At 51.6% G+C, this 22,979-nt stretch overlaps 1 protein-coding gene and 1 long non-coding RNA gene across 3 annotated transcripts in view; one reads left to right on the top strand and one right to left on the bottom strand.

The window, feature by feature from the left end:
* The window catches only part of AKT2 (AKT serine/threonine kinase 2), a 50,067-nt gene that overhangs the window by 14,185 nt on the left and 12,903 nt on the right, over positions 1-22,979 (bottom strand). The window contains exons 1-4 of one of the 2 annotated variants that reach the window (XM_060132189.1): positions 17,278-17,414; positions 16,371-16,500; positions 7,222-7,350; positions 5,627-5,742 (exon numbers count right to left, since the gene is read on the bottom strand). In XM_060132189.1, the coding sequence (XP_059988172.1) occupies positions 5,627-5,742; positions 7,222-7,350; positions 16,371-16,416 (291 nt within the window). In that variant the 5' untranslated portion in view covers positions 16,417-16,500; positions 17,278-17,414. Of the gene's footprint in view, positions 1-5,626; positions 5,743-7,221; positions 7,351-16,370; positions 16,501-17,277; positions 17,415-22,979 lie in introns of those variants that run through there. The other variant, XM_060132188.1, reaches the window with a different exon arrangement.
* On the top strand, positions 16,951-22,277 carry LOC132510314 (uncharacterized). The gene is made up of 3 exons (XR_009537279.1): positions 16,951-17,420; positions 19,793-20,134; positions 21,450-22,277. It is a non-coding gene; the product is annotated as an uncharacterized LOC132510314 (long non-coding RNA).

The raw sequence follows: 22,979 nt of genomic DNA, 5'->3' as shown, positions 1-22,979 counted from the left end.
GAAGACACCCCTGGAACGTGGGACATCCCCAGTGCCAAGAACAGGGACTTAGCTGGGAAATAAATGAAACGGAGGGAAGGAGGTAGGCCTTCGAAGTGCCAAGAGGGAAAAGAATACAGGCAGAGTGACCAGCGTGGCCAAGGGCCCGAGGAGGGAGCCTGGGGTGTCTGTGGAAGGCACAGCAGGTGCCAGCATGTGTGGAGCCAACAGAGAGAGAGGAATGGAAGGGATGAGGGTAGGAAGGAGGGCAGGCCACACCCGGCTCCACCAGCCACTGTGGGAGGGATTTATGTCTTGATCCTTAACATCACAGGAAGTCCTGGAAGGGTTTATCAGGGGGGTGACAGGATCTGATTTCGGCTTTAAGTAGGCAGCTGCCGTGTGGGGTACGGACTGGGAGTCGAGACAGGAAGCGAGAGGGGCTATGGTAGTACCGAGGCAAAAGGAGCCAGTGGCACAGGAGACGGAGGAGAAAAAAGGCGCCAACAAGTGCGATTCCATGGTGCGCCCAAGCCAGGCGCGTCCACATCCATGTCCTCCTTGTCCCTCACGACAGCCGGGGAACTGAGCCCCACTGTGAAAGTGGCATGGTGGCTGGTCTGACTCCAGACCCTGGGCCCCAGCCCTGGGCTACCCTGCTGAGCAGAACGAACTGCACCCTGGAGGGAAGCTCGGTGAACTGGAGGTGGCCGAGCTGTCCTTAGTGCACAGGCCTGTCCTCGTCACAGCCTCAGAAATAACAGCTGACTGCTGGTCTAATGGCAGATGGGGACCTCTCTCCCTAACGAGGGCCCTCCTCTGAACCAGAGGGGTGTTCACAGCTGGAGGGCATCTGGGGTCTCCCTCTGTTCAGACACTCTCAGATGGGCTGACTTGGCTGACCCAGGTCCAGCCCTGCCTGGTAGGGGAAACCCAGGCCCTTCAAATCTTCTTTCTTTTACTCTGTAACTCTCTGTGCCTCAGCTTCACCATCATTATGCCTCTTTAGCAGGTGAGGAACTCCCTCCTAGAAATGTTGTGAGGATAAATGAGTTAATACATGTAAAGACCTTAGAGTAAGGTCTGGCTCAACAGAGCATTCGTTCTAATTATTCTTTTATTCATTCAACAAACATTTACTGAACACCTAGTTACATTCCCGGCACAAATAAATAAATAGGAAATGTCAGGAATTCCCTGGTGGTCCAATGGTTAGGACTCTGCGCTTCTACTGCAGGCCCCTGCAGGGCACGGGCTCGATCCCTGGTTGGGGAACTAGGATCCCGCAAGCTGTACTGCATGGCCGAAAAAACAAGAAGAAAAAAAGAAAATGTCACACCAGGTAGGGTAGGTGCTATGAAGAAATATAAAGCAGGGTAAAGGTAACAGTCATGGAAGGCAGAGCAGGACACTCTGAGAAGGTGGCATTTGAGCAGAGACCTCACAAAGTTAGAAAGAGAACTGTAATGATATCTGAGGAAAGAGGATTCTAAGCAAAGGAAACAGCAAGTGCGAAGGTCCTGAGGTAGGAAGTGTGCTTGGCATGTTTAAGCAACACCATGGAGACCAGGGTGGCTGAAGTTGAGGGAACTGGTGGTAGGAAATGATTCTGGAGAGGAGTCCAGATCACGTAGGACTTTGTAGAGTAGAGCATCAACTTCGGAGTTTACTCCAAGTGGAACTAAAAGCCACTAAGAGTCCTAAACAGAGAAATTACAATATAAGATTTACATTAAAAAGATCACACTAATGTGTACCTGCCAAGACCAAGGGTCTGCAAACTTCTCCTGGAAAGGGCCAAATAATAAATATTTTAGGCCTTGCAGATCACACAGTCCCTGTCACAGCTTGGTCACTACTCAATTCTGCCACAGGACAGCAAAAGCAGTCATAGATAATTGGTAAATAAACGGGTGTGTTATGTTCCAATAAAACTTTATTTATAAAAATAGGAGGCTAGGGACTTCCCTGGTGGCACAGTGGTTAAGAATCTGCCTGCCAATGCAGGGGACATGGGTTCGAGCCCTAGTCCGGGAAGATCCCACATGCCGTGGAGCAACTAAGCCCGTGTGCCACAGCTACTGAGCCTGTGCTCTAAAGCCTGCAAGCCACAACTCCTGAGCCCACGTGCCACAACTACTGAAGCCCGTGCGCCTAGAGCCCATGCTCCACAACAAGAGAAGCCACAGCAATGAGAAGCCAGCACACCGCAACGAAGAGTAGCCCCCACTACTCTTGTGGAGGAAGCCCGCGCGCAGCAACAAAGACCCAATGCAGCCAAAAATAAATTAATTAATTTAAAAAAAAAAAAAAAAGGAGGCCAGGCAATAGTTTGCCAACCTTGCTTCAGACCTTATTTCTGGTTTACAGGAAATACAGGCACGGAGGAACAAAGAAAACAGTGCCAAAAAGCAAAAATAAGACACATCCAGGGTATGCGACATCCTACAAGACAACTAGTCTGGCCTGTCGAAAAAAAAAATTAATGTCATAGTCAGGGAAGAAAGACAAAGGCTGAACTAGATTAAAATAGGCCAGAGACAACATGTACCTTGGTTTTTCAAATCTTGGTCTGAAAAACAACATTTTGAGGACAACTGGGGAAATTCAACTACGGCACGTTAGTAAATACATATTATCAATGATCATCTCAGGCATGATAAGGGCACCAGGATTCTGTAGAAGAAAGTCCTTATTCTTAGGAGATGCCTGCTGATGTATTAAGGAGAAACGTGTCACAAAGTACGAACAGAAGTTCAAGATACAGCATAAAACACAGCCAGGGGGGCTTCCTAGGTGGCGCAGTGGTTGAGAGTCCATCTGCCGATGCAGGGGACACGGGTTCGTGCCCCGGTCCGGGAGGATCCCACATGCCGCAGAGCGGCTGGGCCCATGAGCCATGGCCGCTGAGCCTGCGATTCCGGAGCCTGTGCTCCGCAACGGGAGAGGCCACAACAGTGAGAGGCCCGCGTACCACAAAAAAAAAAAAAGCAACACAGCCAGATGAGGCAAACATGGCAGATGCTGAATTGCTGAACCTAGGTGCAGGGTATCTAGCTGCTCATTTACGATACTGTTCTTTCAACTGTTCTGTCCACCTGAAACAACAAGTTGGGGCAGGGAGTAGGGGAATCGCTCTAGGTGCCCCGGGGAGAGCCGACTGGGGGAGGAAGTGAGCAGGCCGCTGCAGCATCCAGGCAGCCACCGGTCACCAGCGTGGCCCCTGTCGGTCCTCACCCCGCCCCCACCCCTCCCCAGGCTCAGGCCTGCGCAGGGCAGTGAGGACAGCCACGAGCAGGGCAGCCTCCCTCTTCTGGGTTTCTGGCTCACACCTTCCCTGGGGTTAAGGTCAGCAATCTGGGGTTTGGTCTCAGAGCAACCCTATCAGATTTCTTTCTAGTGGCAGTGGCAGGTACGAAGAGAAGGAGGAAGCTGGGGGCACAGCTTCACACTTCCCGCACAGTCTTAGTAAAGGGATTCTTCCCCACGCCAAAGAGCATGGTATCTTCCTATAATGGAAACTGCAGCAGGTCTCTCGCCTACTAAAACGTTTTGCCAGCTCCCCACTGCTCCTTCTCCAGGCTTGCGAAGTGTGTGCCAGGTACTGCTGAGTCAAGGGCTTCCTGTTTATCATCCCCCTGAATCTTTTAGCAACCCTGTGACAAACCCCAATCGATTCACTGCTTGCCAAGCCCTGTGGGGACCTCCATCTGGAGTCCAGGCGCCAGCTGAGCTTGCCAGCTTCAAGGCCTCCACTTCCCCTCTTCCAAGACCCCTGGCCCTTGATTCTTTAGTGATGCTTAACCCTCTTGTCCCTGGAATGACAAGCTGCCTCGCCTCCAGGCCTTTTCACATGCTGGTCCCTTTTCCTGAAGCCACCTTCTTCTTCCTATCTCCATGGCCAACTTCTACCCATCCCTCAAAACTCAGCCCAACACCTAGACCCTATGCACCTGCCGGTCTCAATTTGCTTTTACTGGCAGTCCATGTTTCTGTGCCCAGTTTTCATCTGAGTAACACCTCAGCGGGCCTGCGATGGTCACCCTGTTCCCCATGGTGGGGCAGGTATATTTTTAATCTTGGGAAGCTTTGCAATGACAATTACAGTATAGATTACAGTAATATGTCTTATGATACTGTTTTGTGTATGCTCTAGAAATGCACTGTCCACTAGCCATACGGGGCTATTTAAAAATTTAAGATAATTAAATAAAATACAAAATTCCATTTTCAGTCTCATTAGCCACATTTCACATTTCAAATGCTCAACAGGCACATGTGAGTAGTGGCTACCCTCTTGGACGCCACAGCTGTTGAACATTTTTATCATGGCAGAGACTCCTCTTGGACGGCACTGTTTTAGGTTTCTCCAGAGGATCAGCTGAATCCTCACCCCACAGACAAGCTAAAGGAATATTTCTCAAAGTGAAGCCAAAGGGACAAAGTGAGGGAAAAATATTTGCCACTCATTACAAAGATCTAAGCTCTCTTATAAAGAGCTTTCAGAAATGAATAAGCAAAAGACCAAGTACCCAAAAGAAAAACAGACAAAGGATATGAACAGACAGTTCAGAAAGGGAAACTCACATGGCCCCTGAACACGAAAGGACACTCAAACTCACCAAACGTTTGGTAAAAATCCAAGCGTTTGAAAACACAAGGCTGTGAGGACACTCTTAGACATGGCCTAAAAGAAGCATTTCTCAAAATTACAAATGCATATTCCCCTGTGACCCAGCAATCCCGCATCTAAGAATTCATCTTACAGATTTAACTATAAGTATGTCGAACAAGATAAGCACAAGGTACTGCTTATCTAATTATTGCTTATCTAATTATAATTATCTCATTATTCTAATGAGCCCAAAAGGCTGAAGCAACCCCAGTCACCATGAATAAAGAACTGCTAAACAAACTTGGGGACACAGACGTGCAGCTGTTAAAAAAAAATGCAGCAGCAGCAACTCTATATATACTGAAGTAGAGAGAGTCCCCAGCATACATTAAATAAAAAGCAAGTTCAGAACAGTTTGGGTACAATGCCACCTTTTGTGTAAAAAGAAAAAACAAGGGGAGCAGGGCACCGGAGTCCTATCTGAGTGAGCTTGTCTGCGTTCACGGTGAGGAAGCTCTTGCAGGATACGTAAGAACAGCGAACAGCGGTTAACTTGCGGGTCAGGGATGGTGGGGTGTTACGGGGCTACAGTGAGAGCGAAGCTTTCACTAGACACCTCCTTCTGCTGTTTGATTTCTCAACTAGGTGAATCTGTATCTCTTCTGATTATTAAATTGATCTTTTAAAGAACTGAGTTTCTAGACCACCTGCCTCGAAATTAATGGAGATGCTCATTAAAAATGCAGCTCCCTGACCCTCTGCAGATCTCTAGACAATCAGAGGCCCCGAAGTGGCCCAGAGCGCCTCACTGTTAACAAGCCCCCCCGCGATTCCAATGCAGCCCCCAGTCTGAGGACACGGGGCGGTGTGGACGGGAGTCTGTGGGCTGAGAAGCCCTGCACGTCCTAGCTGGCAAAAGGGCTGAGATGGGAAACTCCTAAGGAGGGGCTCAGGGCAATCTATCCATCTGCACCCCTTCTCCTCACACAGAGCCTGGCCGCTCTCAAAGGGCCGCCACACAGAGGCCCAGACTTGCCTCTCGTCCGGAGAGTCTACATGGAAGGTCCTCTCGATGACTGTGGTCCACTGCAGGCAGCGTATGACGAAGGTGTTGGGCCGCGGTCTCTCGGTCTTCATCAGCTGGCATTCTGCAGAAGAGGGATGTGAGCCGGGAGGGTAAAGGGACAGCCCTGCCAGTCTGCACCCCACGTTCCCCAAGCCACCTCCTGTGTGCCAGCCCCATGACACTTTAGTGACCGAGACAGCCCTGGCCTTGCCCCGCAGGGCTCAAGGCCCAGTGTGCGTATGTGGAAGGGAGACGGCCCTTCCAGTGACGGCTCAGTGGTCGGGGCTGTGACCAGGGTGGGGAGCCTAAGAGGCAGCCAACCCAGCCCAGGGGCTCAGGAGGCTTTCCCTGAGGAAGGGGCATCTCTGCACTGAGCTCTGAAGGCAGAAGGGTGCGTCGTATACAGAAGCCTAGAGGTGAGAGAGGGCCCAGCTTACTTAGGGAAGAGCAAATTCCGTGTGAGGCGGGGAGAAGTGAGAGACAGGCTGGAGAGGTGAGCAGAGGCCAGCCTGCGGGGCTCGGGGGCATGGCGAGGAATCTGGGCTTTGTCTTGAGGGCAGCAGGCAGCCGTGGAAGGCTTTAAATAGGGAAGGGACATGAACAGATTTAGACGGATCCCTCTGGCTGCCGTGCAGAGGGCGAGAGAGAATGGAGGCCGGGAGCCCAGGAGGCTGGGGCTACACCGGAGTGCGGCAGGGGAGGGGAGGGAAAGACAGGTAGATGGGCCACAGAGGAGGTACAGAGAGGCATCTGGGATGACACCCTGGCCTCTGGCCTGAGGATGAGGGGGCAACAGGGCCCTCCCAGAGAAGGAGATGGGGAGCAGAAGGTTGGGGAGGGAGAGGAGACCCAAAGGCCAGTTTGGGACACGTTGGGTATCCCACGGTGGGCATCCCAGGGAGAAACATGCAGGAAGCTCCTTGGCGCAGGTGGGGAGAGTTCAGGAGGGAAGCCAGGGCTGGGGACAGCCACGTGGGGGTCACGAGCACACAGGAAAGCCACCAGGACAAGGCTTTAAGCAGGACAGAGAGGGGCGTGGGGGCTGGATTGCAGAGCGACCAGGTCGGGTGGCCTCGAGAGGCGAGGCTGGGGAAGAGGCTAGAGCAGGGAGCTAGTGGGGAGGGGACAGTGGTCTGGGCTACGAGGTGGCGGTGGAGGTGAGCATCTTTGAAATGTTCTAAGGAGGTGGGACAAGGATGTGGTGACCAATCAGGTCAGCAGGGAAGGAAGGTGGCAGCGGGCTGAGGGCAGGTTCTGTGAGGCCCAGGCAAGGGCTTTGCACCAGCCAAGCTTTCACTGGTCAGTGTCTGGCAGGAAGGCACCACTTCGGGTACCACAGAGGGGACAGAAGGCCGGAAAATGCCCCAGCTTCTCTCTGCTTCCCGCTCTCCACTGCTGACCAATACACCCCCCAGGCCCAGTAACACAGCGGTGGAGCAGGGAAAGGGTGCGAAATAGATCTGAGGGCAAAGAGGCCCCAGACAGGCCCACAGCCCAAGAATGATCAAGCCCCACGTGTCCCCAACACCTGCCAGCCGTTCTCTGAGCCCCTGAGACGCACCTGCAACAGAGAAGTTGTTTAAGGGGGGCAGGGTCTGGTCGGGGGCCTCGGGCCGCTCCTTATATCCAATGAAGGAGCCGTCGCTCTTCAGCAGGAAGTACCGGGGCCGCCAGGTCTTGATGTATTCACCTGTACGAAGGCAGGGCGGGAGGGAGAGAGGTCAGGGCAGCCAGCCCAGTGTGGCAGTGCCTCACAAGGGGCACCACACTGGGAGGAGGATGGACAAGAGGGTGGGCAGGAGGGTGCTTCTCCTGGAGAAACCCTCGAGGTGGCCCCTGCTAGTGCAGGCTGGGCACTGGGCTGGGCCCAGTGATCCAGAGGTCATGCCTGGCAGGAAGGCGCCTGCTGCAGCGCCTCAGGGCACCAGCTGCCTCAGCGTGTGTCCAGCAGTGAGCCATCCTTGCCAGCGCGTGGCCCAGTCCCAGGGGAGGCCCAGGCTTCCAAACACACATGCCCTGTGGCCCTGTAAGGCCAAATCCCATGGGCGGGTATTCACCAGTACAGCTGTGCAGGTGGATCAAATGTCAAAACACTGTGCCAGGCGGGGTATAACTGTTGCTGTGCCCTCCAAATGCTCCTTGACCCCTTCCATTTTTTCTAACCATGAATATCCAGGCACCCTGTACACACATACACACAGGTGCACACTAGAAGGACCCACTCCTCAGAGGGCTGCTAAGGACTAAAATAAGACGGTGAAACATATATCCACACAAAAAACATAAATGTCCACAGCAACATTATTCATTATAGTAAAGGGTGGAGGGACTTGCCTGGTGGTCCAGTGGTAAAGAATCCACCTTATAATGCAGGGGACGCGGGCTCGATCCCTGGTTGGGGAACTAAGATCCCACATGCCGCGGGGCAACTAAGCCCACATGCCACAACTACTGAGCTCGAGCGTCTCAACTAGAGAGACTGCGTGTTGCAAACTACAGAGCCCACGCGCCCTGGAGCCCATGCACCACAACTAGAGAAGAGAAAACCTGCACGCCACAACTAGAGAGAAGCCCAGCACCGCATCGCAAGAGCCCATGTGCTGCAACAAAAGATCCCACATGCCTCAACGAAAGATCCCACACGCCTCAACGAAGATCCGGTGTGCTGCAGTTGCAGCTAAGACCCGATGCAGCCAAAAATAATAAATTAAATAAATAAATAATAAATCTTAAAAAAAACAAAGAGTGGAAACTCAAAAGTTCATCAACTAATGAATGGATAAACAAAACATGACATATCCGTACGATGGAATATTAATATTAGTCATAAAAAAAATGAAATATTGGGAATTCCCTGGTGGTTCAGTGGTTAGGACTCCGTACTTCCAGTGCAGGGAGCACGGGTTCGATCCCTGATTGGGGAACTAAGATCCCTCATGTCGTGCAATGCGGCCAAAAGAAAAAAAAAAAAAGGAAATGAAGTATTAATACATGCTACAAGGTTGATGAATCATACCTTATGCTAAGTGAAAGAAGCCTGTCACGAAGGATCACAAATTATATGATTTCATTTACATAAAATGTCCAGAATAGGGAAACTTACAGATCTGAAAAGTTGATCAGTGGTTGCCTATGGCTGAGGAGGCGGCGAGTCTGGGGGGAGATTGGAGGGTGATGGCCAAGGGGGAGTCCTTTTTAGGGTAGTGAGAATGTTCTGAAATCGATTGTGGTGATGGACGCATAACTCTAAATACCCTAAAAGCTGCTGAACTGTACACTTTAAATGGCTGAATTGTATGGTATGTGAATTATATCTCAAGTTGCTAAAAAAAAAAATGAGATTTCAAATATAAAGCAAACATAAAGCACCCAGCCTAGCTAGGGCCCAGCACACCAATAAATCAATAAATACTCTTTATCATCAGTCCACTGGGCAAGCAAAGAGTGTGCCAGGCCCTTCACTCACATAGCACGTGGAGAGGCAGCACGGCAGGGTGCGCTCCAGTAAGTCACCTCACTTCTCTATGTCTTTGTTTCCTCTTATGAGGATATCCATCAATTAATGATGATGATCAGATAGTACTATCAGCGGTACTTTCCTTGTGCCTGCCAAGCACTGTCCTAAGTATCTTATAGGTTTTAACTTGTTAAATTCTTTCAAATGTAGATACTAAATGATTCCATGTATGTAAGGTTCAGAAACTAGCAAAACCCCAAATTCAACAGCACAATAAAAGGACTATATACCATGACCAAGTGGGTTTTATCCCAGGACTGCCAGGGTGGTTCAAATACATGAAACTCAATCAATGCAGTATATATCATGAAGGGTAAAAAACACAAGGTCATCCAGATTGACACAGAAAAGGCATCTGACAAAATCCAACGCTCTTTCATGATAAAAATACTCAGTAAGCTAGGAAGAGAAGGGAATTTCTTCCACAGGATAAAGGACATCTGTGAAAAACCCACAAGTTAACAACATACTCAATGATGAAAGGATGAAAACTTTCCCCTAAGATCAGGAACAAGACAAAGATGTCCACTTTCACCACTGCTATGAAACACTGTAATGGAAGTTCTAACCAGAGAAAAAGAAAAAGATAAAAAGTATCTAACTTGAAAAGGAATACGTAAAAGTATCTCATTTGCAGATAACATGATCTTATATACAGAAAATCACAAATAATCCACAAAACAATTACTAGAGCTAACAAATTCAGCCAAAGCAACACACAGAAACAAACTGTTTCTATACACCAGCAATGAATAATCCAAAAAGGAAATTAAGAAAACAATTCCATTTACAACAGCACAAGGAGGCAAAGATTTATACACTAAAAACTACAAACACTGCTGAAAGAAATTAAAGACCTAAATAAATTCAAAGATCCTGTGTTCATGGATTGGAAGACCTGATATTAAGATTACAATACTATCTAAAGCCATCTACAGATTCAACACATTCCCTGTCAAAATTCCAATAGCCTTTTTTGCTGTTGAGGAAGAGTCAACCCTCAAATTTACATGGAATTCAAATTCATGTGGCAAGGGGTTCCAAACAGCCAAAGCAATGTTGAAAAAGAAGAACAAGGCTTCCCTGGTGGTGCAGTGGTTGGGAGTCCGCCTGCCAATGTGGGGGACGCGGGTTCGTTCCCCAGTCTGGGAGGATCCTGCGTGCCGCGGAGCGGCTGGGCCCGTGAGCCATGGCCACTGAGCCTGTGCATCTGGAGCCTGTGCTCCGCAACGGGAGAGGCCACAACAGTGAGAGGCCTGCGTATCACAAAAAAAAAAAAAAAAAAGAAGAACAAAGTAAAAGGACTCATACTTCCTGATTTCAAAACTTACTACAAAGCTACAATAATCAAATCAGTGTGGTATAAAGATAAACATATAGACCAATGGAGTAGAACTGTGAGTCAAAAAATAAACCTACATACTTATGGGCAACTGATTTTCAACAACAATACCAACACCATTCCAGGGGGGGAAGGCCAGTCTCTTCAACAAATGATGCTGGGACAACTGGATACCCATATGCAAAAGAACAGAGTTGGAACCCTATACCATATAAAAAAATTAACTCAAAGTGGATCTACCTAAATATAAGAGCTAAAACTATAAAACTCTTAGAAAACTACACTGGGGTAAATCTTCGTGGCACTGGACTTGGCAACAGATTCTTAGATATGACAACAAAGGAAAAAATAGATCAAGTGGACTCACTGAAATAAAAAACTTTTGTGCAAAGGATGCTATCAAGAAAATAAAAAGACAACCAAACAGAATGGGTGAAAATATTTGCAAATCGTATACCTGATAAGAGTCTAGTATCCAGAATATATAAAGAACTCTTACAACTAAGCAATAAAAACACAGTCTGATTAAAAAATGGGTGAAGGGGGGGAAGGGTAAGCTGGGATGAAGTGAGAGAGTAGCATTGACATATATACACTACGAAATGTAAAATAGATAGCTAGTAGGAAGCAGCCGCATAGCACAGGGAGATCAGCTCAGTGCTTTGTGTCCACCTAGAGGGGTGGGATAGGGAGGGTGGGAGGGAGACGCAAGAGGGAGGGGATATGGGGCTATATGTATACATATAGCTGATTCACTTTGTTTTACAGCAGAAATTAACACAACATTGTAAAATGGTTATACTCCAATAAAGATGTAAAAAAAAAAAAAAATTAAAGAGCAAAAAAACTTGATAGACTTGATTGTATAAAACTATGAACTATATGCCAAAAATCAGTATTGACACTTTTGAAGTTAAAATCTTAAAATACATACATAACATAATCAATACAAGAAGATATGAATAGGCATAAAAATAATTTATCCAAATCTTAAAAGAAAAAAAAGGGTGAAGGACTTAAACAGACATCTCACCAAAGATATACAAATGGCCAACAAGCATATAAAAAGATGCTCAACATCATCAGTCATTAGGGAAATGCAAATCAAAACGAGATACCACTTAATACCCACCAGGATGGCTTTTATTTAAAAAAAAACAAAAAAACTAAAAGAAAAAGAACAGGTGTGGGTGAGGATGTGGAGAAATGGAAACCCTGTGCACTGCTGGTGGGAATATAAAGTGGTGCAACCCTGTGGAAGCTTGGCGCTTCCTCAAAAAGTTAAATACAGAATACACTGTACATTACACATACAGAATGTATGACCCAGGTTTTATACATTTCTTACCCACATTATCTAACTATATATAATAGATTATAAATAATCTAAGAGATATATACGTCCCGGCAATTCCACTCCTAGGTGTATACCCCCCCAAAACTGAAAACAAGTACTCAAATCCTTGTATACAAATGTTCATAGCAGCACTATTCACAATAGCCAAAAGGCAGAAATACCTTAGATGTCCATCAACAGACATACGGATAAAGAAAATGTGGTATATTCATACAATGGAATATTGTTTGGCTATAAAAGGGAATGAAGGGGCTTCCCTGGTGGCGCATGGTTAAGAATCCGCCTGCCAATGCAGGGGACACGGGTTCGAGCCCTGGTCCAGGAAGATCTCACATGCCATGGAGCAACTAAGCCCATGCGCCACGACTACTGAGCCTGCGCTCTAGAGCCTGCGAGCCACAACTACCAAGACCTCATGCCACAACTACTGAAGCCCGCGCGCCTAGAGCCCATGCTCCCCAACAAGAGAAGCCACCGCAATGAGAATCTCACGCACTGCAACAAAGAGTAGCCCCCGCTCACCGCAACTAGAGAAAGCCCGGGAGCAGCAACAAAGACCCAACACAGCCAAAAATAAATAAATAAATTTAAAAAGAAAAAAAAAAAGGAATGAAGTACTGATACGTGCTACAGCATGGATGAACCTCAAAAACATTATGCTGGAGGCTTCCCTGGTGGCGCAGTGGTTAAGAATCCGCCTGCCAATGCAGGGGACACAGGTTCGAGCCCTGGTCCAGGAAGATCCCACATGCCGCGGAGCAACTAAGCCCGTGTGCCACAACTACTGAGCCTGCGTTCTAGAGCTCGTGAGCCACAACTACTGAGCTCGCGTGCCGCAACTACTGAAGCCCGCGCGCCTAGAGCCCGTGCTCCACAACAAGAGAAGCCACCGCAATGAGAAGCCCGCGCACCGCAACGAAGAGTAGCCCCTGCTCGCCACAACTAGAGAAAGCCCGTGAGCAGCAGCGAAGACCCAATACAGCCAAAAATAAAAAAATAAATAAATTTATTTTTTAAAAAAAGTTATGCTAAGTGAAAGAAACCAGACTTTTGTGGCCACATATTGTATGATTCATTTATATGAAATGTCCAAAATAAGTAAATCCATAAAAACGGAAAACAAATTGGTGGCTGCCAGGGGCTGGGAGGAGGGGGAATGAGAACTGACTACTTAACAAGTACAGGGCTTTCTTTCAGGCAGATGAAAATGTTTGGGAACTAGACAGAGGTAGTGGTTACACAACACTGTGAATGTACTAAAGGCCACTGAATTGTGCACTTGAAAACAGTTAATTCAGTGTTATGTAAATTTTACCTCAATTTTAGAAAGAGAAACAAAACTAGAAAAATTCATCTACTCTATTGGAGGTTGGGAGAGTGGTTACTGCTTGGGAGAGGCACAGGGGCTTCTGGGGACTGACTGACTCTATTTCCTGCCCTGGACACAGGTTTGGGGGTAAGCTTATAATCCAGGCACTTACCTGTGGTGCTTTATATATCGATAACAAGCTAAGAAAAAAAAGAAACCTCGAAGGAAAAATATCCTCACAACAATCCCATTTTACAAGTGAGGAAACTGAGGCACAAAGAGGTTTCATTACCTGCCTGAGGCTCACAGTTGTTGACCGGGAGAGCTGGGATTGGAACCCAGGTTTGCTCTGTCCAGAGTCCACGTTCTTGACCACTACGCTGTCTGCCTCTAAATTGGCAGACGGGGCCTGGCCTGGTGGGGCCTGGGAGAGAGTATGCTGAGGCTGTGTCAGAAAGGACACCCGCACATGGAATAAGGGACCCATTCCTTGAGTGGCCCTTGCTGAGCAAGAGGCAGCATGTGAGCCAGGAGCTGTCTCAGGAGCTGGAGCCTGAACCTCAGCACCACCACCTCCTTGCCGAGACCTCAGGCGAGTCAGTCCTCCTGCCGAGCTTCAGCTTCCTAGTCTGCGAGACGGTGCCCACCTGACGGGGCAGTAATGGAAATGCAACAAAACGGGGTCTGCCTAGAGCAGAGCCCCAGGCCTGGCAGAGTGGGCACCCAGTAAGCCGGAGCTGCTGTTATTTCAACCACCAGGGGTGGGGTGGGGTGGGGTGGGGTGGGGTAGCGGCGGTGTCCAAACAGCTGCAGGGCCCACTTTGCCTTACCCACCTCTGCCAGCTGCTGCTCAGAAGGACAGGCACTGGAGAGACCCAGGAGTGACACGCACGCATGTGTGTAGCTATGGTACAAACCCAAGGCAGGTGGTCATCTCAGCAGCTTGTCTGGGTCCATGCAGGTAAGTGGAGACACTGAAGGTCTAGGAGGGGCTGAGATCCACTTAATGCCATCAGCATTAATGCCAGAGACAAAGCCCTGCCCCGGCCACAGTTCTCGGGCCACCTTCAGGGCTCTGCCAACCCAGCCTAGCGAGCCACGGGCCACGGAAACTCAGGAGCCTGAGACCCTGGCACACCCTAACACACTCGCACTATCCACACACACAATCCCAAACGCTCATTCAACAGTTACCGAGTGCCTACTGCATGCCAAGCACTTTTCTAGGGCACTGGGGACATCTCAGTGAACAAGCCAGATAAAATCCCTGCCCTCATGAAGCTGACTATCTCAGAGGCCTGGGTTGTTGACCCATTTTACAGATGGGAAACCAAGGTTCAGAGAGATGACACAGCTTACCCAGTCACACTGAGAGGAGGTGGCAGAGCCAGGGCTGACGCCTGCCAAGGTTCAGAAAGCTCCGTCAGCAGCCCCACACTCAGGGCCCAATCGGGTGGGTAGGCCAAGGTGTCCTGAGTACCACCCTGCCTGGAAAGGGCAGCAGGAAAGGATTCTCCCCGCTCAGTGTGATGGGGGAGGCCTGGCCTGGGGAGCCACCTCCATCCCTCATCACTGCTCCATGTCTGCGGGCTGGGACAGGGCAGGATGGGCGGGCACGTCTCCCAGTTTCTACAGGGCCAGCCCCACCAGCCTCCTCGCCCCCTTTAAACATGCCTGGCCCACTCCCCTCTGTGGACTCATGGGCTGTCCCCTTCGCCCTTGCCCCAGTTAACTGTGGGGCTCACTCCCCCGCATCCCTTCAGATCTTTATTCAAACCCCCCTTCTCAGTGAAGTCCTCACTGACCACCCCATTTGGGACAGTCCCCCTCACACCCCTCCTCCTGCTCACACCTGTCTACTCAGGTGCCATGGGCTCTCCCCCGCAATGTAAGACATCAACAAAAGGATGGGGACTTTTGGCTCATCTGGTTCACTGCTGTGTCTCCAGCACCTAGAACAGTGCCTGGAACACAGGCGCTGCTCAACAGATGTCTGCTGAGTGAATGAAAGTGCACAGAGCGGCTACCCCCAGGCCTGGCGTCCCCCTCCGCAGGGGAAGGTCTGCGGAAGCCAGGACAGTCTGCCTCCTTCGCTCCTGGGCGCCTGGACAAGCTGACTCCCAGCACGTGCCTCTTCCTAGCTGCCGCTGCACACGGCAGCGTGGGCGTTAAGTGTGCTGGTTCTGGGGCAGGGGCCTGGGGCCTAAGGGTCTAGTCTCTTAGTCTCTTCCCTGTAAATGACCGCATTTCTCAGCTGCCCACCAGCACAAGCAGACCGGGTCACGCGCCGGCTCACAACATCCTGGGCTTCTGAACGCCTGGAGAGTTAGAGCCCTTTCCATGGGGTCGAGGGCGGACGGCCTGATGCTGCATCACCGCTCTGCCCACCTCCTCCAGCTCGCCCTCGCTCGCTCTGCGCCAGCCACACTGGTCACCTCTCCGGTCCAGACACAGTCCCACCTTTGTCCTTGCTGTCTCATTCCCTGCAAGGCCCTTGCCTGTCTATCCGTGTGGCTCGCTCCCTCACCTCCTCCAGGCCTCTGTTCACTGTCCCCTCCTCAGAGCCGCTTCCACCGAACCCCATCTTTCTCCAGCCTGTTCTCCCTCACAGCTCCTATTTTTCACAACGGCACTTGCCGCCTGACATGATGTCTGTCTATCTGTTTACTGTCTGTCCCCACCCCCCAACGGATTGCAAACTCCACGAGGGCACCACAGCGTCCTCGGAGCCTGGGGCGGCCAGCCCGGCATACCACACACTCCGTGAGTATTTGCTGAATGAATAAATGCTGAATATCACCTCACTGTGCTACTTCAGTTAAGTGACTGACCCTCTCTGAGCCTCAGTTTCTTCATTTATAAAATGGGGCTACAAACAGGATCACTAATGCAGAGGCAGAACTTGAGGCGTGGCCTGGCGGCTCATGCAGGAGGTCCAGCTAGGCCTGGAGGCTCAGGTCCAGGCACAGCCACAGTCCCTCTGTCCAGACTACTTTCAAAGATCCCATGAAATGGGCTGGTAAGGAGCTACTGGCCAGGGGCAGGGAGGGAGGCAGGCAGGGCTTGGAATGCTGGCTCCTCAGGTGGTAAAGACCCTGTACCTCTGCCTCTCAGGGCACAGCTGCCAGGAGAGCCAGGGCGGAAAGGGGAGACACGCAATCCTGTGGGCAAAAGCAGCCCCTTACCGCGCTTGTGGAGCCAGCCTTCTTTGATGACAGACACCTCGTTCATGGTGGCAGCGTGACAGGCTGTCACCTAGCTCGGGACAGCTCAGGGCAGCAGGACATGCAGGAGGTGCGGTGGACAGAGCACAGTCTGCAAGACAAGAGAGGAGCCTGTCAGAGTGGGAGGGGGATTGGGCCTCAGCGCCTTCCCTCGGGACAGCCCTCCTCTGAGGCCCCTCAGGCTGCTCTGACAGGGTGGAGCCAGGGCGGGTGGGGCAAGACCTGCCCTGGGGCCCAGGCTGAGGGGGAAGAGGTGGCCATGTCCCCAGGGAGCCCAGTCTTTGGGGGAAAGGACATGAGCTTGCCCTCAGAGCCCACTCTGGAAGGAGCACAGCTCCCTGGCCTGTGCCCGGACACTCAGGACACCCGTGCTGAGCAGAGGCAGCCCCTCCACCCAACGTCACTCCTGGTGGGGCGGGGTGGGGCGGGAGGCAGGCGAGGAGCTGCAGCTCCGCCCCCTGCGTCACTCCCATGCCCCAGCGCTGAGGTCACCTGGGCTGAATCAGACAGCCCTGGGCACCTGAGGGAGTGCTCAAAGCTACCAGTACCTGCCTGCCAGCCCCACAACACACACACACACACACACACACACACACACACACACACACACACACGCACATGCACACGCACACGCACACGCACACACTCCCTCTCTCGCTCGCTCTCTCTCACTCACTCTCTCCTTTCCAAACCAAGGAGCCACCAACCTGCCACCTTTAGCAAACGGAGTACCCCACCCCACCCCGGCACCAGGCCACCTCATATCACTCCCACAGCCTCAGTTCCCTCCTTGTCCCCTTGTCCCCACCAGATGACAGAGGAAAGCAAGGTCTCAGTGCTCCGGATCTTCAACAAGAAAGGAACCTACTGCGTGTACACTTATCTGGGGCCCAGGAGCCAGTCCTGGGGGCTTGACCGAGGCCCTGGTCCCCTCCCAGGGACCTCTGCTTCCGTCCTCAGGGACCAGCAGCCAACAGACTGACGGACGCCGAGGCCGCTGCTTCGTCTCAGGTTCCCGGGGCAGAGGGGAGAAAGGGGGGAAGGCAGCCACCAGCTGGGCCCCTACCTGGAGCCACAGGCCTGGACAGGGGCCATGGAGCTCAAGGCGCCTTTCGCCTTTCCTGGCCTGGGGTTATTTGCGGACAGCAGGTCAGGAGCTACGGTGGCCCCCAGAGAAGTGGCAGCTGGCTCTGGGGACACCGTGGGCATCAGCTTTCTCTTGTGCCCCAGGGGAGCTGGTGGGTTGGACACACTACTGCCTGGCATGTGACGGTGGCAGGCTGCCCAGGCCCCAGGCAGAGGGAAGGGAGGTAAGTGGGAGGAAGCCGGAGGAAGACAAGATGGACAGTGACAGGGAAGTAAACAGCGGGGGAGAAATCACGTTCTGGCCTCTGAGCTGCAAAGACAGGGTCCAGCAGGGGCTCTGTCCCCCAGCAGGTATGGCTGGCACCTCCGGGGCTCACACCCACAGACTGAACACACCCAGGACCGCCAGATCTTCGCTCCCAAACATCCACCAATCTGTGCTTCAGTCTTAATGGGACCAGGGTTTCCACCCCAGCCTCCCTACAACGTGGCTCAGGTCCAACGCTGTCCTCTCCCAGGAGGACTCACCCCACCTCTTCCCCAGCCTCCCATCCTCCCATCTGTCTCCCTCAGCACCTAGAGGGACCCTCAAATCTGACCTGTGGCTTCCCCGGGGCCTTGGGAAAGAGCCAGGCTCCTCAGCTTGGGATTCCAGGCCCCTCAGGCCCTGGCCTCTGCTGCTTCCCACCCCTGCTCCGCCCGTTGTCCTCTCTGCCCGTCCACCGGCTTCCTGATCCTCTCCTGCCCCGCCTCCCCTCCCACCCTGGCTTTCTCCCTGGGTTCCCAGCCTGTGCTCTCAACCCCTGTACTCCATCCTAAATCTGACCCTGTCCTTCTCTGTTCAAAACCCTTCCATGGCTCCCCAGTGTGCTCAGAACACAGAACAAGGTCCTTTCCCACAAGAAGGCCCGGCATAAGCAGAAAGGCACCTAGAAAGCTCTCAAGAAAGGCTAATGACCGTGACAATGATTACCACACCAGCCACTACCCACCTCCCCAGCCCCTCCTCCCCGACCCTCACTCTCTGCCAGGCTTCTGGCACTCAGGTCCTTCCCTCTGGCCTCCATCCCCAACACCTTCTGTGAGTTCCCCCTCTTCCTTAAGGTCTCAGCTGAACCAATGCCTCCTCCAGGAAGCCTTCCTGACCTCAGAGGCTGGACTGGGTCCTCTGCATGCACCTCCTTGTCAACTCTCCCCACACCTCTAAACACTAATTCAGCGCACCAGCCCGGTGTCTGGCTCTCTGTTGAATGCACAATGAACGAACCCAAGTCTCCCCAGAAGATCCCCAGCCCAGGACCGGACACAGCCTCAGAAACAATTCCAGAATCTATTCACGCCACCAATCTTTTTCTGAGCATGTCCTAAGCTCCAGACTCTGTCCTGGGTTCCAGAGACAGAGAGTCACTAAGACACAGCCCCTGCCTTCAGGAAGCTCACATTCCAGTGGGGAAGGCAGACAGTACACAGGTCACAACATCAGGTGGCAGCAAAGAAAAATGAACAGGGGAAAGGAGGGCAGGGAATGGGTGCTGTGTTAGCCACGCTGTATGAGGGACAGGTGAGCCAACGTGTAGGGAGCAAATTTCAGGCAGGGGAAGAGCAAGTGCAAAGCCCCTGAGGAAGCTTGGGAAGGAGCTTGGGGAATGTGGCACAGGGTAAGGAGCCGGGGCAGGGAGCACACTTGGGGCCTGGAGGCAGGCGTGGTGGGGAATTAGGGAATTCCTCTCCAACACGGGGGCCAACACTGCACCTTCCCCTGGTACGAGCTCAGCTCAGAATAGGGCTGGGTTCCCAAACAAGGCTGGGATGGAGAACCCAGAGTCCAAAGGAAGGGTGGATGTGTAAAGGACAGGGGCCTCGTGTCCAATCTCAGCTCTCCCCTCCCCTCCCCTCCCCGCCCTCCCCAGCCCAGCAACTTCACCTCTCGGAGCCTCCGTGATTCAGCAGCACCAGGGCTGTCAGCAGCATGAAAGCACCCACTGTGTGCAGAGGCTCGGCCCACTGCCTGGCCCCCAGTGAACACCCAAACATGTGGCTCATCAGAGAGAGGTGAAGGCAGCCGGGTGTGGCCGAGAGTGGTCAGGGTTGCAGAGTCCAGGAGCCAATGCCAGCTGGGTGGCCTTGAGCGTGAGGGCGCTCCTCCAGAGCCTCTCCTGATCACTCCAACCACCCCACCAGAGGGCCATGACCATGCCCAGGGCAGGGCAGAGGCTGAGAGAGGGGAACTGGTTGCTTTGGGTCTCCCAGCTGAGGAGCTCGGCACACCAGAGCCCCTTTTTACATTCTCACTTCAGCAACTAAAAAGCCAGCAAGCAGCAGCTCGGGCGAGGGTGGGGAAGGAACTGAAAGAGCCCCTGCATCCTGCCTGGATCCTGCCCATCCTCCCGCTGAGGGTGGCACGTCAGCTGAGGTATCTGTGACGCAGTCCTGCAGTGACGAAACACCATCACCACAGCCAAGAAGATGGCCTGCTCCCTGGGGAGCTCCCGATGGAGGACACCCAGACCTGCCTCTGGAAGCCAGGCATCAGCACAGCAGAGGAGTGTCTGCATGGCCCCACCCCACCCACTGCTCCGTAGGGTGTCTGGGCTTCAGTCGCTGAGGGTCTGGGCAGGAGCTACAGCTGTCAGTTAGAGGTGAGCCACCTGGGAGGCAAGGTGAAAAGAGCAAGGGCACCTCAAAGGAGAGGACACTCACACAATGAAGGAACACACACAATTTCATTAGTTATGGGGAAACGCAAATTGAAACCACCCACCAGGATGGCTAAAATTTTAAAAACTGACAACTCCAAGCGTTGTCAAAAACGTAAAGGAATCGGTACTGCTGGGAGTATAACATGGTTCAACCACTATGGAAAATTGTTTGGCAGTAACAATTAAAACTCAATTAAAAACTACCCCATGAACCAGCAATTCCACAGCCCTCTAACAGAAATGAGTGCCTTTGTTTACCAAATGACATGTACTAGAATGTTCACAGCAGCAACATTCACAGTAACCTCAAAACTAGAAACAGACCAGGTATCCACCCACAGGAGAATGGATAAACAAACTAAGGTAAAATTCATAGAGACCAACACCACACAGGGACCAAACCACTGATACCTACAACAGGGATGAAGCGTAACAACTTTACACAGAGTGAAAGAAGCCAGACGCCAAATGACACATCAAGTATGAGTCCATGGACAGCAAGTTCACAACAGGCAACATGACACCATTTGTTTCTCACTTGTAAAACTGTGCAGAAGATCAAGGAAGCAAATAACCAAAAGTCAGGAGAGTTGTTACATTTGGGAGTAACAGAGGAGGGAGGTTTCTGGGAGCTGACAATGTTCTATTATGATTACAGAGAATCACAGCTTTACAGTTATTTGTTATACTGTACTGTATAAAATACGTTGAACATCTTTTTCTGTATTTTATGATGAAGTCACAATAAAAAACAACCTGGGTTTGGGAGTCCAGAAGATATAGGGGAGCTAAAATCAGGCCTCCTGGCTTCTGGGGCTCCCCCCAACCCCAAGGCTGGCTTGCCTGGATTTTCACCTCAGGGCCAGTCATCAATGAATAAGGAAGAGGAATCTGGGGTTCGCAGGCTCTGGATTTCAGCCGCAGGCTTTGCTGCTCCTTGGCTGTGCAGCTGCAAGCGACACCCCCATTGGCCTTAGCGCTCCCATCTGTACAATGATCTGGCCGGAGGAGGGACGCGCACCCCGGAGGGGCAAGGCTGGAGTGTTGGTGAGTATGCTTAACACAGAAGAAAGCTGAAAGGGAATGAAAATCACCATCCACAGTGGTCAGCTCTGAGCAGGGAAAGGAGAGGTAACTGGAGATGGGTCCCTAAGGGCAAGGTTTGATGTTTTAAATATCTGCTAAGTACATGGATATCACTGACTCGTTCTAGTGTATGTCTTAAACACTCTAGTAATTTTTTTTTTAATTTTAGGACTTTTATTTTGGCTGTGCCGCGCAGCATGCGGGATCTTAGTTCCCCGACCATGGATCGAACCTGTCCCCCCTGCATTGGAAGCACAGAGTCTTCACCACTAGACCGACAGGGAAGTCCCTAATTTTAGGACTTTTTATTTCTGTCTGCCTCGGAGGCCTTATTTCTCAACGGTTTCCAAACTGTAGCTCTCTCAGAAGCTTCATCTCACCTTGCTGGAGTCACGTCCATTAGAGGTGATTTACAGGATGACACAGGGCCACGGGAGACAGGCCCTCAGATGACTGCCTCGTCCTAGCTGGTAGCCTTGAGAAGGGACTGGGTCCTGGAAAGGGTCCTCCCAAACCTCTTTTCTCATCTGTAAAATTAAGGTCACGGTGGCTCCTGATACTAGAGGGACCGTGTGGCCTAGATGAGCAGCTCTAGTGCTCCTGTCCTCGCCCCTCCTACAATCTGGGACCCTGTGACCACCTGAGTCAGAGCAAACCCTCTCCTCTGCTCAACCCCTCCCAAGTCCCCATCTCACCCAAAGTAAAAGAAGCCAAAGTCCTTTCAGGAGCCCAGGACCCTATTCTGCATCATCCCCCGCTTCACCTCTCTGAACCCTCCATGGCACCGGTGCCTCCAACACACCTGGACCCCCTACCTTGGGGCCCTTGCACATGCTGCCCCCTCAGTCATAAGTGTCTTCTCCAAGTATCCGTGGGGCCCTGCCCCACTTTCTTCAGCCTCAGCTCACATGTCTCTTTCTTCGTGAAGCCTCCATACCCTCCGTGGTCAAGAGGACCTCCCGTTATCCTTTATGAAAGTAAAGCGCTCATCATCACCGCCTCGACTGTACATATTTACTTGTTTACAAGCTTACTGTCGACCTCTCTCCACTGTGATGTCAGCATGGTAAGGGCAGGGGCTCTGGCCTGCTCGGGCACTGCAGAACCCGATCCTCACAACCTTGAGCAGTGCTAGGTCCACAGTGGGCACTTAATAACTATCTGTGGAATGAACGTGAGTAAGAGTGAAGCTCTGGGCCCAGAACACGTTCAAAGTAAGTTAAATTCCTTTCCTTGCCCCTTGTCAAGTCCTTTTTCTCTCGCCCCCTCTCCCTGACCTGCTTTCCATGCCAGACAGCACAGATGGGATAAGGAGGCAGGAGGGGGAGGCAGAGGTTCTGCATCTCCTGCAGCTGCAGACAATGGGGTAGGGCTCCGTCCTGACACCCTGACCCCCCAGGAGCCTCTGTCACCAGCTCTGTAATCTGCGCCGCACCTACAAGTCCCAGGAGGACTTGCTCAGGAGAGAAATTCAAAGACAATATGAACCTGTGGTTCGACAGGCAGTGTCTGCCGGTGGGAATGTGGGAGGAAAGGCGCACAGGGCAAGAGAAACGACTCCCTCATTCACCACCCGCAGCTCTGTGAACTGGACCCGTGTTTTGTGCGGGCACTTTAGCAAAACTGATAAAGTGGAAAATGCACATGTCCTTGGAGCAATTTCTCTTGCAGAAAACGCTTATGCAGGTGCACACAGGTT

Source organism: Lagenorhynchus albirostris, chromosome 19 (genome assembly GCF_949774975.1).
Source record: "Lagenorhynchus albirostris chromosome 19, mLagAlb1.1, whole genome shotgun sequence".
In the NCBI taxonomy this organism is placed as follows: Eukaryota; Metazoa; Chordata; class Mammalia; order Artiodactyla; family Delphinidae; genus Lagenorhynchus; species Lagenorhynchus albirostris.
This window is presented reverse-complemented; position numbering and strand designations above follow the sequence as displayed.